Here is a 16,750-nt window from a genome sequence, read left to right as displayed (position 1 = left end):
CTTGAATATGTATCGAATAGGATGATGAAAATTTCATGTTCTCATTACCTTTTAACTAAAAGACACTCTGCAGCTCAAATTAACTTTAATTCTCTGTAGCTCAATTAAATTACACCCAGTGTCTGTAGTAAGCATTGACATAAAGGGGAAAAGCTTCCTACAAAATCTTTCAAAGAGGCTGAGCTGACCCCAACTAAAACAATGTACTTTAACTCCAGTTCTTTGATACTGTATATTATACTGTACAAGAACTTAAAATGTCGTTCAAGTCCCTACTTGATTCTAGCCATAATACTCTAGACCATTTACATAAGACTTGGCTATTACAGATACAACTTGACACCACAAATTAACTGTGATGCTGTAAAACCTCTAGGGAAGGCCATGTTGTTGTGCTGAGGGTGTACTCACGTAGATATTCTTGATGAAGGCTGTGTGGGTATTGTTGATGAGGGTGGAGTAACCCTGGTCAAGGCGTTGCAGCACCAGAGGCACCGGCATTACTTGGTCTGTCTGATTCACCAAGTGAACCAACATGTCTGTCCTGAAAGGAGTAAGGAAGGGCATGAAGCTTGACAAGCACCTCTTTACCTAGACTGAAAATTAATAACTAATAATAGTGTGATATGACATTTTTTTTTAACTATCAATTAATGACTAACAATGTTCCATAACATACTTTAGAGTAAGTCTCTACCAACCTTTCCCTGTTGACAGTATTGTCAGGGTTAACGTGGTAACGTATTTCATCCACCACAGCTGTGCCCTCAGCAACCTAAGTCAGGAAAAAGGTCACTTATAAAATATAAAAATATATATATAAAAAAAATATATATATATAAAATATAAAAAGAAAAAATAATTAAGATGAAATGTAAGGCATCCATCTAATTGACATTTGAGTATTATAACATCAGTGTAAGTTTTGGTGATAAAACAAATTAATAAATACATCCATAAGATGAAAATGACTGATGTTGACATTAATTTTTCCTAGGAGAATAAATTAATGAAGCTTACATGGATGGAGTGAACAATTCAGTTAACAATCTAAACCAAACAACAACTCAGCAATGACTCACCTTGGACAGCACAGCAGCAATCTCTTCCTGTTGCTTCACCACCTCCTCGGGTGGCTGAGCCAGCACAACCCTCGCTAAGTCATTTCGCTCCCACACCCACACCTGCCAGTAACCCTCATTAGGATTCCCCAGTCTCATGGTGTCAATCACCACCACTTATCAAACAATCTACAGAATAGTCCTATGAACTAATGGGTTTGCATTCCATATAGTAACTACTTTTTACTTGTCAAGATAGTCCAGATTTAAGCATTTTTACTTTGGAGAAATATATCATGAATTAATTGAATAATTAAAATCACATGTATGATCATACATCTGCCTAATCATCACTGAACTCTGGATAATAACTTTGGTTTATCTCTCTTTCAATTACACAACATAGCCCTCCCTGTTGAGCCTAACATCACACATGAATGAGCATGGTTAAATTACAGGGTTAGATAACTTCTTTGAGTTTATCCCATAATTAGAATAATAGAATATATTTCCTCAAAGACAAGCTGAGACTCACATTGACATTACAGTTGGCAGTGCGATGTGGTGGTGCTTCTTCCTTAGCTTGCAGCTGCAGCAAGAAACGGTGGCGACGGTACTGGGACATGAGAGAAGCTGTAGTCAGCTTCCCATCTTGGGAGATGTTGAATGGAGATGGAATGATTGAACCAATGGCTTTGGTGTCTCCTGTTGAAAGAGGCAATGCTTTATTGCACTATGAATGCACTAAGTGATTTAGGGGTCACTACCTCTCTTTATGCCTCTGCAGTGCAGTGGTTAGCATCCCTAATTATGAATCTTTGGCCCTGGGTTTGAATCCTGGCCTGGGCAGTCTGCATGCCGCCCACCCAGCTGTTCATCCTTCCTTTCGGGATGGTCACCAAATGGATACCTGGGGAAACCTGGGGAAGGTAGACTGGGGTAACCTGAATGTTACACTGGCCCTGTACCCTGGGGTAATGGATCCTCTCCCACCACAAGTTCAAAGGGCCAATGGGACGAAGATGAGTACTGCCGCCATGCACAGCTGTAGTGTATGCTCCCAGCTTTACCTTTTACCTCTCTTTGAGCCCCTCCTGCATGGCCATAAATTCAGATCTAAAAGTCAATTATGAATGGCACTCAAAAGATGGCTTGTTAGGAAGAGAGATGTAATGAATTTTGACTATCATTATCTTTGCTTTGATTGAAATTTCCTGTGACAACAATTACAAATAAGATAATCAGGTTTTCCCTTTCCCAGATGCCAACTACATGGGAGGGGAAAAATGGGAGAAAATAGAATGCCCAGACATAAAGCAGCTGATTTCAAAAGAGATAAGAAGTTTCTAGTTGAAATTTTAGAGGACAGACTAAGACTACTATGTGTTGAGTTGTCAGGTGGACATACAAGTTTTTTGAGACACTGAAGGGCACAAAGTTCCTTTTATCCCATTCAGAAATAATAGCATGGTCAGAAGTTAAGCATTTTGTCGCATCCAGATTCATGATTTTTTTCTTCTCCCTACCAGATGCTAACCATATGGGGGCTGCAGTGGTCTAGTGGGTTAGAGCAACAAGTCATGAAAGTATGGACAAGACAGTTTGAATCCCATGCAACGTCAGGAAGGGCATCCGATCTTAAACTCTGACCCAATCCCTTAAAACAGTCATCTCATGAGAAAAAGATGATGTTAACTAAAAAAACAGGGCTTTGTGTATGGGAGTATGCATTTCTGCACAAACAGCTCTGGGCCAGGGTAAAATCAAAGGCTTAGTGTTATCAACTCCCCTCCACTTAATGACAGTCTTCTACCTCGTAAATTCTACCACAATGCTGCCCCCCCTTTCTAGAGTCTATCAGTATTTTCATGCCAACTGCTATGAAACTTGTAACTGCATGCCTCCACCCCTCTGCCCTCCCATGGCCTTCCTGCACAAGACTTTCTTCCCTGTGCTGTCATGCTATCAAAATTCCTAATGCAAGAGTTAACTAGCATAATTTTTCTTTAACCTCTCACTGGTAAACTCTGGAACTGCCTTTTTCTGTATTACTTCTTCCTATGACTTGAATGCTTTTAAGATGGGAGTATCAAGATACCTCTCCAACCTAATTTGATTATCCTTCTTGCATCTTCTATCATTCTTTTGCAGGTGCTTTGTGGATTTTTTTTATATTCTTTGATGTAAGAAGAAAAAATGCAAAGAAAATCTGAAAGAGGTACTGAGAGAATGGCAGCAGCAACAGCATCCTTATTTTCTTTGCTCACCTGGCCTGAAGAGGTTGGAGGCTCTGATGGAGTAGGAGAGTGTCCCATTGAGTCCTGCATCATCATCCACTGCCTTCAACATCCTTACAAAGCGGTCCACCTCTGCCTTATGGGATACACCTGCCAAACAATAACTGAATAAGTATAATTCCCCATATCTGAGTGACCATATTACATGTGGCATCTATCTTTTCACAATGACTTATAATTATACTCACTGAATATTTTGTTCCAAGGGACTTTGGGTACTTTTACAAGGATTTGGGGAACTTTGCAAGAACTCAACTGAGTATGCCTTGTAGACACATCATCATTATCCTTTCCCCATACTTAAATGGATGGGAGGGAGGGTTTAATTGGGATCGAGAAGAAAAAGACTACCATTTTGACTAAGGCAGAACTTCTTGTCACCTCATTCAAACTCTATAACTAAAACCTCCAAACTTACCAGCATAATACAAGTCCTGGAGGAAGCGTGGTGGTGTATCATTCTCATCTTCAACACTAATGGAGACAACTGCCTGTGTGGGGTCTTCAGAGTCAAACACAACCTCTTGCTCAGGGTCAATAATAAAATTTGGGTCATTAGTAGCCTTGACCACCAGGGTGTAGGATTCACGCTGCTCCCTGTCCAGCACAGCATTCGTGTACACCTTCCCATGCAGCTTGTCTAGGTAGAAGTTCTCATGGGAGTTGCCTGACACCAAATAGTAAAAGATCTTGGCATTGAGGCCATCATCAGGGTCATGTGCCTCCAGCTGACCTGTAGGGAAGGTGTGGTGAGGTGAGGTGAGCAGTCAGTGACAACTTTCCTCTATCAATTCATCTATTTGTCTTGGGAAATGTGGAGTGAAGGAAAATTTTTTACAGGCTTTTCTTTAACTGATGTAATCTATTACCTATATTCAAATATTCAGCAATTACTTGAGTCTGAAACATTTCAGCTGAGTTACAAGTGGTCAGTATTACTTGGTCAAGAGGACTAAAATGACATGTATGAAACAAGAAACTTTAGTCTAAGTTTCTTACCCTAATCAGGGTGAAAGGCTTAAACCTAGAGGCAAGAAAACCCAATAACAGGAAGAGAGGTGACTCATTTATAATAATTCAATATCAATGTTTCTGATTAATCAAAGTAAACTTCAGCTTTATAAACTGGAAATACAACAAAGTCATAAAGTACAAAAGTTTTCTGCCTACCAATCAGTGTGTGTTTTGCAGTGTTCTCAGGGATGCTGAAGCGATACGACTGAGACATGTTGTCTACAGGGAACATTGGACGGTTGTCATTTTGGTCCTCCACCACCACAGTGAGGAACCGCAGAGTCTCATATGATATCGGTGAACCTTGGTCCTTCGCCATCAACACAAGCTGATAGAGCACACATTGATTACACTTATATGCACTAATCTCTTGCTTGATTTAAAGATTTCAAAACAACCTAATTTATCAACAGAAAATATTTACAATGAAATTGATGTTATGCAATTTTCACTGATATATAGCATCATGAGTTATCTCACCTCATACTTATTTTGTTCCTCCCTATCAAGAACACGCTTGGTGGTGAGCAGACCAGTAGTCGGGTTGAGGTGGAACTCTGCTGTGTCTTGCAACACCTGCTCACCAATTAGCAGGTGGTAGCGTATCTCACCATTGGCTCCCGTGTCCTTGTCCTCTGCACTGACAGTGATCACTTCTTGCACTGCAGAGCTATAGTTCTGAAGGAATAAAATGTTTTGATGTGGTTAATTGAAAGTAATGTGCATGTATTGACAAAGCTTCTCACAGATGACTGTTCTTTTAATTCAATTCTTTATTTTCTTAAAAAAAAAGGGACAAAAAAATAAATGGTGTGTGCCAGTAAGTAAGAGAAAAAAGGAACCTGTAAGCAATGTATGATATTTTTTCTTAAGTCCAGCATAATACACCTTTAAGTATTGGGAGTACATAAACCTGCAAAGCTTCTAGAAATAACAAAAGGCTGATTATGTGTAGAAATTTATACTTTGATGGTAAAATATCTACATTGTCACTACTATTTATTACAGTAAAAGGAGACAGACCATGGTTTGAAAGGACCAGAAAAGCCTACTAAGTGCTGCCTGTAAACTGATAGCAAGAAATACAAAAATATAGAACATTTTTGTTTAACAAGTATTGATTCATTAAAGGCTAACGTGACATGGGTCTTGATGCTCTTTCTCTTACCTCCTCTACTTTAACTGTGGTATTGGGCAGGGCAGGTGAGGTGAACTTGGGCTTGTGTTGGTTCTGAGGCAGGACTGTGATCTGCACTGTCGTCTCATCACTGTACTCACCTGTTGCAGTGGAAGAATGGCCATATCCTTTGTGTACTTTGCAAACCACATTGTTCCAAAATTGTGCAAAACATTAATCTACCTCAGCAATGCATCACATTTTAATAGCCCCTATTTCAATTTCAACATTAGACATAATTTTACCAAACTCCCTCAAGAATGTACCTGTGCCATTTACATCTCTGGCTACTATGGTAAGGTTGTAGTTGGTTGGGTTGGCCAGGAGTGGCCGGGCTGGGTAGAGTATACCTGTCTCAGGGTCCAGGTAGAAGGCTCCTATGGATTAGATCAAAATTACAACCAAGAAAATGGAAATGACCACATCATTATGTATCCTCTTAGCTCATGAGTGTGGCCAGTTGGCCAATGAAACTAACCACACTAGAATCCAGACTCTATGGAAGAATTAAATCTGCTTGATGTTGAATTTGTTAAAAATAGTGGCAGAGTCAGTCCCCTTGGGCAGAGTCAGTGCAGGTATTGTGGTAAGCAGATTAATATAAACAATATTTGCCCCTTAGTGCAGTTGCATTAACTGAACCCTTAAACAGCACATTTTGAATACTACTTATGCATATTAATTAAGAGGGAAAACATAATTAAAGAAAAGAGAATTCATTGCAGTCATGAATAATTGTCAATATACTTCTCTGATACTAGTATAATGGATATGAGAGGTTCAGACTAAAATGCAGAAGAAAGTAAGGTGGACATTGGAACTTAGAAGGGAGATGAATATGAGCAAGATCTACATTAGAAGTTCAAACAGCACTATATATTTATCAGTGAGATGACAACACAGCATATTTTGAACCACTCTAATGCATTATGTTATAAATTAATAGTTTAAATTACAAATGCCTTTGCAGGTTATGCTACTGCTGCCAATGATGATGACAATGATAAATATGCTGCTGCTGCTGATGATAATAATGATAAAGACAGGAAATAATAACTTATCACATTTGAAGATACAGACCTTGTTCATTTCCCTCTGTGATGTCGTACCTAACAAGGGCATTGAGTCCCTCATCTTTATCATGGGCCGTGACCTGCATGATGGGTGCCGGGGGGTCAAGGGGAAGGTTCTCTACAACACTGGCCGAGTAGGAGACTTGGCTGAAGACTGGGGCATGGTCATTGGTGTCAACAATGGTGATGTGGAGCTGGAAAACACAAGATTAGTATAATTTACAATGATTTGGGGAACTGTTAAACCGTTAAAGTGTATATACATGATATCCTAGGGATAGGCAAGATGGAACAATGAGATCGCTGGATGATACAAGGAAAGAGGCTGAATACGAGTAGAGAGAAACAGACTCCATTGCTGTGGCGGCCTTGAGGGAGTCCTAAGGAGCAGACACCAGAACACCTACTATAAAACAAGAGGGAGGAAGTCACAAATATATAAGCTAATTGACCAACCCACCGGAATAGATGACTGGTGGCGGTTGTTTTCTGGTGCCTTGTCTGTAGCTACGACTCGCAACACCACAGATGCCAATGCCTCTCGATCCAGCAAGGCACCATTTTGCACTGTCACCTGACCATTAGCATCAATGGCAAAGTACTCATGGTGATCACCTGTTGGAAGGATATGGTAGGATGTTTAATGTTCATGATCAAGAGAATTTACTTCTTTGAATATATTTCTAATAAGCAGGCATTAATGTTTACCTGCCTTAATTTTTATATAACAAAGTGCAGAGGCTCCTTTATAGAGTTGCATAAACTCAGATTTTGCTTAGAAATTAAATGGAAATGAAAATGTTACACTTTCTTTGTTATTGAAGCACTGAATTATTTCTGGTTACAAACTACAAAGTAATATAAAAATTATACTTGCAGTAACAAGCACAACCCATGAAGACATCACACAACACATGAAGACATCAAGTGAACAGCTCAGCAGGGTGAATACAACAGACGTGATGACAATAGCAAACAAAGTCAGTGAGAGAGCAACTGGACAAAACAACTTGAGAAAGTCCATGGCTGTAAGCAAATGCATGACTGACATCGTACAATGATATCAGCAGAGTTATAAAACATTAAAGCACCATGAACAGCAATACATGAACCTATAAGGCAGTGGGGGAAAAAACAAAGATATGGAGAAAAAGCAAAGTGAACAGAGACCCAGATATGTGAATAAGTATACTTAAGGCCAATTGTAAAGTAATTGTGTAGTCAAAATAATGAAACACTGAGAAACACAGACCTGCAAGTGAGTAGGTAACAACACCAAACATTCCCTTGTCAGCATCGACGGCCGTCACATTAATGATGGGTGTGCCAGCGGGTGAGTTCTCCAGCACCTCAGCATCATATATGGGTGAGCCAAACACTGGCTCCTCATCGTTGATATTGTCCAGCTGTATAACAGAGAATCATATTAAATTTTGTTGCAATGGAACTTTTCATCCAAAGAAGTAATATGGATAGAAATTTTTTGAAAGTTATTGAAAATGCATTTCTCAACATGATGTAAAGCTAAATAAAAAAGAAGATCGTGTAGATATGATGTATGGACATACTTTCATAAATATAATCTATAGGCTTTGGAGTAGGTGTATCAGATTACTACCAGCAATTTTTTTGTGAACATAAGTATAACCTTTGTATGATTGCAATGAATCTCGAACCTCACCTGAACAACAATGGTGGTGGAGGCTGAGAGCAGGGGGACGCCAGTGTCATGCGCCACGACCACAAAGTTCAATTCTGGCTGAGTTTCATAGTCGAGCCGTGCCTTGACAGTAATCACTCCAGTTGCATTGTCAAGGGAAAAGTGCTCTGATGGTTCGCTGAGTGAGTATCCCCCTTTTTAGGTGATGGGTTGAGAAATATAAATGATTAATATTTTTGATAACATTTCCTGAAAACATCAGCCAATCAAAACTTAACAAATGAGCATCACAGAGCTGAAACAGTAATAAAATCTCTTTCAGTCAGCATAATGTGGTGGATGTCTAGCAGACTTAAAACTGCAGTGTTTTCTAGAGTGCTGAGTTATTTACAACTGATCATAGGCATGTTGCAACACTCAAGGTTTATATCAAGTCAAGAGGACTCTTGAGATGTAATCATACTGTGTTTCATCTTGAGACACTGAAAGACTTGGCATGTGCTCATGAGTCTGCAGTAACAGTCTCAAATCAAAAATGTGCTCAGAACCCTTGAGGACCCTGTAGAATCTTCAAATGTGAGCTCTTTAAGTAGCAAACGGGTGCAGTAGAGAGCTCTTGAGATCTAGAAGTGGTTTTGCCTCGGAGGAGCTTTGCTTCAAGCCTCCTGAGTGCTATTTGAACAGCAGTTGGTTGCCTTGTGTCAGATATGGATAGAAAGAGGGCTTGTTGGGTTGACTACTTTGTGCAGTTGCACATGGTAGATGCTGATCCACACAATGACAAAAGCCCACCTTCTCTTGATGAGGTCAGAGAGGCTATGATAAGGTTGAGGGGTGGTAAGGCAGCTGGTATTTGCAACACCAGTGTGGAGCTGCTCAAAGCTAGAGGTGTGACCATGATCCATGGGTTGCGTGCAGTCTTCACTGCAGTACGGCAATCTGGTATACCATTCCTCCTTACTAGAAACAGGGGCTGGTCATTCCTATCTAGATGGGGAAAGGGGATTGTCAGAATTGCAACTACAGTGGTATTACACTGCTTAGTGTGCCAGGTTAGGTGCTTGTCATCTATTGCTCATGCATGGGCAGTGGCAGAGTGGTTAGTGTGCCAGCACCACATCCAGGAAGATGCGGGTTTGCATCCAGCCCACTGCCACAGGCTGGGATTTTTCAGTCACCATCGAGTGGCCTAAGACTATCCACATGCTGTCCTGAAGACTACCAATCAACCTGGACTCTAGATTCTCTCTCTAAAAGAAACGATAAAAGATGAGCTAAGGGGGGCAGCATGAGCCAAGCAAGATGGTACCGCTATAAACACTTGCCTGCACCATACGGGCTGGGGCCGACCATCAGGACCCACCAAGAAAGCCTACCAGTGTCAAAGGCCAAAAAAATAAAAAAAAAAAAAAATATATATATATATATATATATATATATATATATATATATATATATATATATATATATATATATATATATATATATATATATATAAATAAATAAATAAATAAATAAATAAATAAATAAATAAATAAATAATAATAAATAAAAAATAAATAAATAAATAAAAAAAATAAAAAATAAAAAAAATAAAATAAAAATAAATAATTAATAAAAAGAAAGTTTGCAACTATCTGCTGAAGCTGCAGAGGCCTGAGTGGTCCAGGTTCATGCCTGGTAAGTTGAAAAGTGACTGTTTCCTAGTGCTTTGTGTACTGGTAGAGAGAGTTTCAACAGGGGATGCTTGCAGCCTATGTCAATCTCAAGAGGTGTTATGGACCTGCTTAGCTCTAGTATATAGCACTGTCAATACCTATGCAGGAGGATAAAGATCTGGGTCTTCAAGTCACTTGTGCCCCCTGTCTTACTCTCTGGTTGTGAGACATAGAAACTGAAGAGTGACTTGAAGAGGCAGAGTGATGCCTTTGGTAAGTGCCTGCACAGAATCATAGGATATTGCTGGAATGACTGTCAAACTGGTGATTACTTTGTGAGACTGATTGGAGGCCTAGGTATTACCTGCATAGTCTGTCAACGGCAACTCCGGCTATATGGGCATGTGGCACACTACCTAGAAGCTGACCCTGCTCACCAGGTTGTTTCTACATGAGACAACTCTGAAAGGAAGAGCCAAGGGGATGCCCATAGAGTTTGTGGTTTAGGCAAGTCAATAGATCCTGCCATGAAGTACTTAGGATGGTAAGGGGGCCAGCATGGAGACTTGTCTGGAGGAATCCCTGGGTTTGGTGTCTTAGGATGGCCAAAGCGAGGCACCCCCTGGGCGTTCGCCCCCATTGACTGAATCATATTACTTTTTTTTGTTTACTTATAAATTCTATGCTGCAGGTTATATATTATGTTCTGTAAATGTGAATTTCAATCATATTTTACCTTATATATTTCAGTAATTTCTTCTTTAATGCTTTATTAACCCGATACCAGTGACGGGACAAATTTGTAGCTTTACGGCATACCAGTTTTGCTTGACATAAACCACTCAAAATAGAGGATGCATATACTGATCACAAATGCATTGATATATATTATACAATGATTTGCAAGAGTGATGATTTTTTCTCATTAAATCGCTTAGAGGAGATTTTTAAGAAACATGATCACCGCAGCTACTGGGTTAATAGAGTGCTCTCTAATAAAAGTTGTTATTTTACATATTTTAATATAAATCATCACTGTCAGCTTCATTCTCAGCCCCTACTTCACTGAATGAAAATCTTCCTAACTCTTTTGTTCTGTGCTTACTTATGTTGATAATTTATATCAGCTTCCTTCCTATAAATGCTTGCCTATGCTAGAATCCACATCCATTTCCCTTTCTCCTCACTTACCTATGTTAGAATCCACATCAGAGGCTGTAATGGTGGTGAGCAGGGAGCCAAGAGGAAGCTCCTCTGCTACTTTCACAAGGAGGACAGGGTTTTCAGGGCTCCAGGGAGGTGGGAACATAGGTGGAAAATCATTTACATCCACAATGGTGATGACCAGATTCCCTCGCCCAACCTTGAGGAAATGGTGGTGTTAGTAATGTCATCGTCACCCATCAGTTATATTCCGCATTTCAAACCCTCCCTACTTTCCAGAGTAACCCCAATTTTACATCCAAACTCCCTCACATTTTTCTGCTATGTCTTCCTCTTCTAGACTATCTATGCATTTTTCATCCTAAAAAACATAAGTACTTATACATGCACATTACATTACATTACAAAAGCACACACGCACATACACGCACAAAAAACAAATATGCACACACACACACACACACACACATGCACTCCCCCCCTCACACACACCTGAGGTGGGGTAGCAGACACATCTGTCACAGTCACGGCAAGAGTCACTTCTGTTGCTACTGTGCGGTCCAGTGACTTGGTTACCGTCACATTACCTGTTGCTGGATCCACCACAAACACTTCCTGTATGGGAAAAGAATGAGCAATATATGCTGTTTTTGTTAAATATTAATTGATATGCTTAATATATGCTCTACAATGCCTCTGTGATGTAGGGGTTAGCATGTCTACAAACAATGCTGTCTCTCAGTCTGAATATGAGCCAAGAAAGCTTTTGCACAGTCTATTCAGCTGTTCATCCTTCCCTACAGGTGGGTTATTAAATGGGTGCCTGGGGAAGTCTAGGTGGTAATGTGGACGCCACCATATGCCCTGCGTCCAGAGAGAGACTTGTCCACGATAGGTTTGAAATACAAAAACAAGAGCTGCAGTAACATGCAGTGCAGTAAACTCCTTTTTCTGAACCTATGCATTCTTTGCATGAAAACAAACATTTTCTCCATCATAAAGAAATGGTGTACTGGGAAACTAATGGTAACTAGTACAATAGCCACCTTCTCCCAGTGTCTTTTCCTCACCACAATTGAGATCTGCAGCTAATATAGTCAAGATTCCTGTCTCAAGCCACTCACTGCAAGTTCTTCCAGCTGTGGACCCTCCACCAGGCGGCCATCACTGTTCACTGCTGACACTGGTGGTTCTGCTCCAAATACAAGTGCACCTTCACCGGCCACATCTGGGTCCTGAGCAGCCAATGTGTAGAATGTAGTACCGGGTTCCACATCTTCTGAAACCTGAAAGGAGGGAGGGAGAGAAGAGGAACTGAGTGATATAAACTGTAGTGTAACATTATTTAGCAGTGACAGCTCTAGGATTTGTTTTCATAGGGTAGGCTTAGAAGGGAGTTTCCATCATGCAAGGGGGGTTTAGGTTGAGATAAGAGAGGAGAACAATTTGTTCTAAAACTAATGAGGGGGTTTAGAGGGGTGAGAGGATTTAGGGAGCCCTCTTGGTAATGTCAGTCATTTAAGATGATGAGTTGACTGATAATGCCCTATTATACACAACAAATTTATATCGCAGATGATGGAGATCTTTGTGATTTGTTTCATTACTATTTTTACATTATATAGTAGGATTATCATCACAATAACTTTATTAAAAACACTAGAAGGGAGCCACTGGCTAAGAATCAAGAAAACTGTTACAGTTAAAAAAAGATAAGGTCAAGGACAACAAGATTTACAAGCAAAGAAGGCTGACCCACCTGTGAGCGCTGTGTGGTGGGAGTGAAGTATGGGTTCTTGTCATTATTGTCAATGACACTGACAGTAAGCGAAGCAGTGGAGGTCTGCTGAGGTAAGCCTGAGGGAAATGAAAAATAATAATTTCAGAAACCAATGCTTGCTGAAAAAAAGAAAAGAAAAACAATCATGATATTAATATTATCATAGTAACTACATACAGAATGTGAGGCAGACCAACACACACACAAAAAAATGACCATACCTCCATCAGTTGCTAAAATTTCAATGTCATAGCTTTGTCTTCTATCAAAGTCAAGCTTCCTGGCAACAGTGATTACTCCTGTTTCATGATCAATGGCGAAGTCATCATATCCACCACGCTGAATGCGGTATGAAATGACGGCATTTTCTCCTGTGTCTGCATCACTGGCTGACACTTGCTCCACCACACTCCCTGACAAGAGAAAGGAGAGTTAGGGGATAAGAAGTGATGCTTCATATATACTGTTGAGGGACAGTAATACTATATGGATGAAGGTTGGTGATCAATGTGTTAGGATTATTAAGCCCATTTCACCCTTTAATATTGTATACTTATTTTCTGCTCCTCAGGGCTTACTAGACCTTATTATCATGCATTTCAGGAAATAAGCTGATGATATTGACAATTATGTTGACAATGATACACGATTGTGATGCTTACAGCTTAAGAATGGTAATGTATCTGCAGCTTCTATCCAATTTATTAAGTATCTGTGTAGTACCATGCAAGAAGTAATTTCATCTTAAATAATTCCTGCAGTTTTTTTTTCAATTGTGTACCATAAACTATGTGATCACTAACTTGTCTGTCACATGCCTTCTGGTCATGTGATCTGAGAGCTTGAGCTGGACACCTTTAATGTAATGACAAAATGGATCAGGAGCCAGGGAACATGTACACACCTGTAGCAGAATTTTCTTGGACGGCTGCCACATACTCCTTCTTGCTGAAGATGGGAATATTGTTGTTGGCATCCCTTACCGAAACTCTTACGTTGGCAGTGTGAGAACCTGTACCATCACTGGCCTAAAGAACACCATCATGGCAACATGAGGGGGGGAGAGAGGAAAAAAAAAAATCATATTAAACATTGTGATTATTTTGAATTTCTACAAATAATACCATATAGAATGAAAAAGGAAATTCTAGGCAAAATATCTAAATTAGGTGTTATAAGTGATTAAACTAGCAAAGCATAAATTTACCTCAACTGTGAGAATGATGTGATCAGTCTTCAAGTCTGACATATCAAGGCCAGACTCATTGGCCACTCTGACTCTGCCAGTGTTGGGATCAATGGTGAAGAGTCCTGTGGGGTCACCACCCACCAGACTGTACACTACACTGGAGGTGGCATCTGGATCTTCAGCCTGATAGGGCACAGCATGGAGAGATCAATATATATTAGCACAATAGAATGGGCAACTATTCATAGCTGCTAAGGATGAAAAAAATACCTAGAACCTTAATCTTTGGCAGAAAACTATAAAGCCAGAAAAGGCACACTTTGCCGTAGGTTACCAATAGATATTAAAGAAATCTTGGCAGTAAGAGTTATGAAATGTATAAAAAGAGGGAAAGCTCTAGGGAAGATAGCATTAGTACAGAAGACTTAGGGGTAATATATTGCAGAAATCATAAACACAAACATTTCATATGCACTACAAATGCAATACAGTTCTACAAAGGAACCACTGAATTCCAAATTCCAAATGACAGTCCACTAAGATGGTATTACATGGAGACACTGCTGCCATACCATCACTGTAAGTGGTGGGTCGAAGTCTGAGGCACCCTCATCAATTACTGCACGGAACTGCTGTCGGGAGAACTTGGGTGGGTTGTCATTGCTGTCCTCCAGAGAGATCCTCACCGGGACCACTGTTGTGTGGCCTTCCCCTCCATTGTCTACAGCCTTTGTGGAGGGATTAGAGGTTAATACATACCATAAACACAAACACAAGCACAAAGTGTTCTGATAGACTGCCAGCCATGAGGCTTTTCTCTTGTCAAAACTGATCACAATCCAAGAATGACAATATAAAGGTGTAATGTGGTACAGTATTTGTTCTAAAGTAGGGAGTGCATATTCACTTGAGTGTTTGATGGGTTGTTAAAAAAAATGAATGGAAGACTTTCTGAATTGGTTATGAATAAGTGTGTGGTAGGGAGAGGGGCCAGAAGTCATCACTGTGCTGCTATACAAAGGAAAAGGGAGTGGAGATTATTGTAACAGGTATAGGGGAATAAGCTTACTCAGTATGCCAGGTGGGATGAATAGAAAAGTTTCATATGAGCTGATTACTGCATTGATGGAACAGGAGAAGGCTTTTGACAGAGTTGAGAGAAAGGGTTCATGAAATGTCCAAAGAATAAATGGCATGAGAGGGTGTCTATTAGAAAGGGTCAGGTCTTTTTTTAAATGATATGAGTGCCTCTGTGTAAATGAATTGGTAGCTGAGTAGAGTTTTGGTGTTGGTGTGGCTGTTAGACAGGGATGTGTGATATCACCATGGCTGTTCATTACTTACATGGATGACTCTATGACAGTAATGAAAGCCAGAGTAAGAAATTTAGGTGCAACAAAGGATATAAGGTATACTGAGCAATCTTTGGTGAGAGGCCTATTTGCAGATAATAATGTTGTTGGCAGAAAATCAAAGGATATTGCAGAGGACTGTAGATGAATCTGTATGTAAGAGAAGAGAGCTGAAAGTCATTGTAGGCAAGAGTAAGGTTATGGTATTTGAAAGGATGAGAGAAAAGACCGCTGATTTTGCAAAGCCATACAGGTAAGGCAGGGAGTAAGACATAGTGTAAAATTGGCTGTGGCAAGAGAAGGAGAAAGTGACCGAATACAAATATTTAAGGATGGTTCTATGTAAGTATGAGAGCATGGAGGGGGATGTAAAGGAGACAGGAGTGAAGGGCAAATATTTAATAGGTGTGTAGAAGAGGGTAATTAAGGGAAGAAATGTGAGTATGGGAGGTAAGAAGGGTATAAGAAACAGAATATATCCTTCCAACTTAGTTATATGTTGTGTCCTCAGAGACATGAATGTGGAATGTAGATTAGCAATAATAAAAAAAACAGTGGAAATAAACATTAGTGTACGAGGAGCATGTAGTTTGTCAAGATAAGATGGATAAGTGAAAAGTATGTGTATGAGAGTTTTGGTGTGTGTGTGACGGTGAGAAAGTGAGTTGTGGCGTGGCTGAATGGGTGAAGCATGATGATGGTTTGGAACTTTGGACTTATTACAGAAATGAATAAGAATGATTTTGTGAAGAGAGTGAATGAGAGCAAGATTGAAGGAAATGTTATCAGGGAGAGTCCACCAGTAAAATGGATCAATAGAGTGGATTAATATTAGAGAGGTGTTAGGCAAGAGATTGAATGTGTGGAGGAGTGCCAGAACGGGAAAATCAGAGACTTTTTTGCGATGACCAACCCCTTGAGGATTTCCATGAGAGGACAGGGCATCATATATATATTTAGTTGATTGGTTGTGCTTCAAATGGATTGCTGGATAGTATACAACTAAATTTAGTATATTTGAAAAAAGATTCTTTCTTGCATCATTTGCTGTTTTTTTCTTTGATTAATTTTAGCAACTGGTTTGGCCTAGTAAGTTGACAAAAAAGTACTACTGAAACATATCCTAGATATACCTGATAGGAGAGGAAGTAGGTGGGTCGCTCTTCATAGTCCAGACAGTTGCCGTGGCCTGGTGTGTCACAGAAGGCCACAGTGATTACGCCTGTGGTGGCATCCACGTCAAACCTTTATAAAGGAAAAGAAATGGAGGAGAGAATCAGTGGATGCATGAAATATCTATGAGGCGAAAGAGAAAAAGGATATAA

The 16,750-nt window shown here is 39.9% G+C and overlaps 1 protein-coding gene across 3 annotated transcripts in view; it reads right to left on the bottom strand.

Moving 5' to 3' along the window:
- Positions 1-16,750, bottom strand: part of LOC127003984 (cadherin-87A-like) — a 92,791-nt gene that overhangs the window by 9,582 nt on the left and 66,459 nt on the right. For all 3 annotated transcript variants that reach the window (XM_050871067.1, XM_050871066.1, XM_050871068.1), the window contains 23 exons: positions 16,559-16,670; positions 14,646-14,801; positions 14,092-14,256; positions 13,789-13,912; positions 13,106-13,297; positions 12,864-12,961; positions 12,229-12,390; positions 11,597-11,719; positions 11,132-11,303; positions 8,304-8,476; positions 7,875-8,028; positions 7,083-7,237; positions 6,630-6,816; positions 5,816-5,926; positions 5,541-5,650; positions 4,853-5,050; positions 4,529-4,700; positions 3,777-4,091; positions 3,329-3,448; positions 1,597-1,766; positions 1,083-1,184; positions 702-775; positions 412-544 (listed from right to left, as the gene is read on the bottom strand). In XM_050871067.1, the coding sequence (XP_050727024.1) occupies positions 412-544; positions 702-775; positions 1,083-1,184; positions 1,597-1,766; positions 3,329-3,448; positions 3,777-4,091; positions 4,529-4,700; positions 4,853-5,050; positions 5,541-5,650; positions 5,816-5,926; positions 6,630-6,816; positions 7,083-7,237; positions 7,875-8,028; positions 8,304-8,476; positions 11,132-11,303; positions 11,597-11,719; positions 12,229-12,390; positions 12,864-12,961; positions 13,106-13,297; positions 13,789-13,912; positions 14,092-14,256; positions 14,646-14,801; positions 16,559-16,670 (3,478 nt within the window). The remainder of the gene's footprint in view (positions 1-411; positions 545-701; positions 776-1,082; positions 1,185-1,596; positions 1,767-3,328; positions 3,449-3,776; positions 4,092-4,528; positions 4,701-4,852; positions 5,051-5,540; positions 5,651-5,815; positions 5,927-6,629; positions 6,817-7,082; positions 7,238-7,874; positions 8,029-8,303; positions 8,477-11,131; positions 11,304-11,596; positions 11,720-12,228; positions 12,391-12,863; positions 12,962-13,105; positions 13,298-13,788; positions 13,913-14,091; positions 14,257-14,645; positions 14,802-16,558; positions 16,671-16,750) is intronic.

Source organism: Eriocheir sinensis, chromosome 27, assembly GCF_024679095.1.
Source record: "Eriocheir sinensis breed Jianghai 21 chromosome 27, ASM2467909v1, whole genome shotgun sequence".
NCBI classification, from domain to species: domain Eukaryota; kingdom Metazoa; phylum Arthropoda; class Malacostraca; order Decapoda; family Varunidae; genus Eriocheir; species Eriocheir sinensis.
This window is presented reverse-complemented; position numbering and strand designations above follow the sequence as displayed.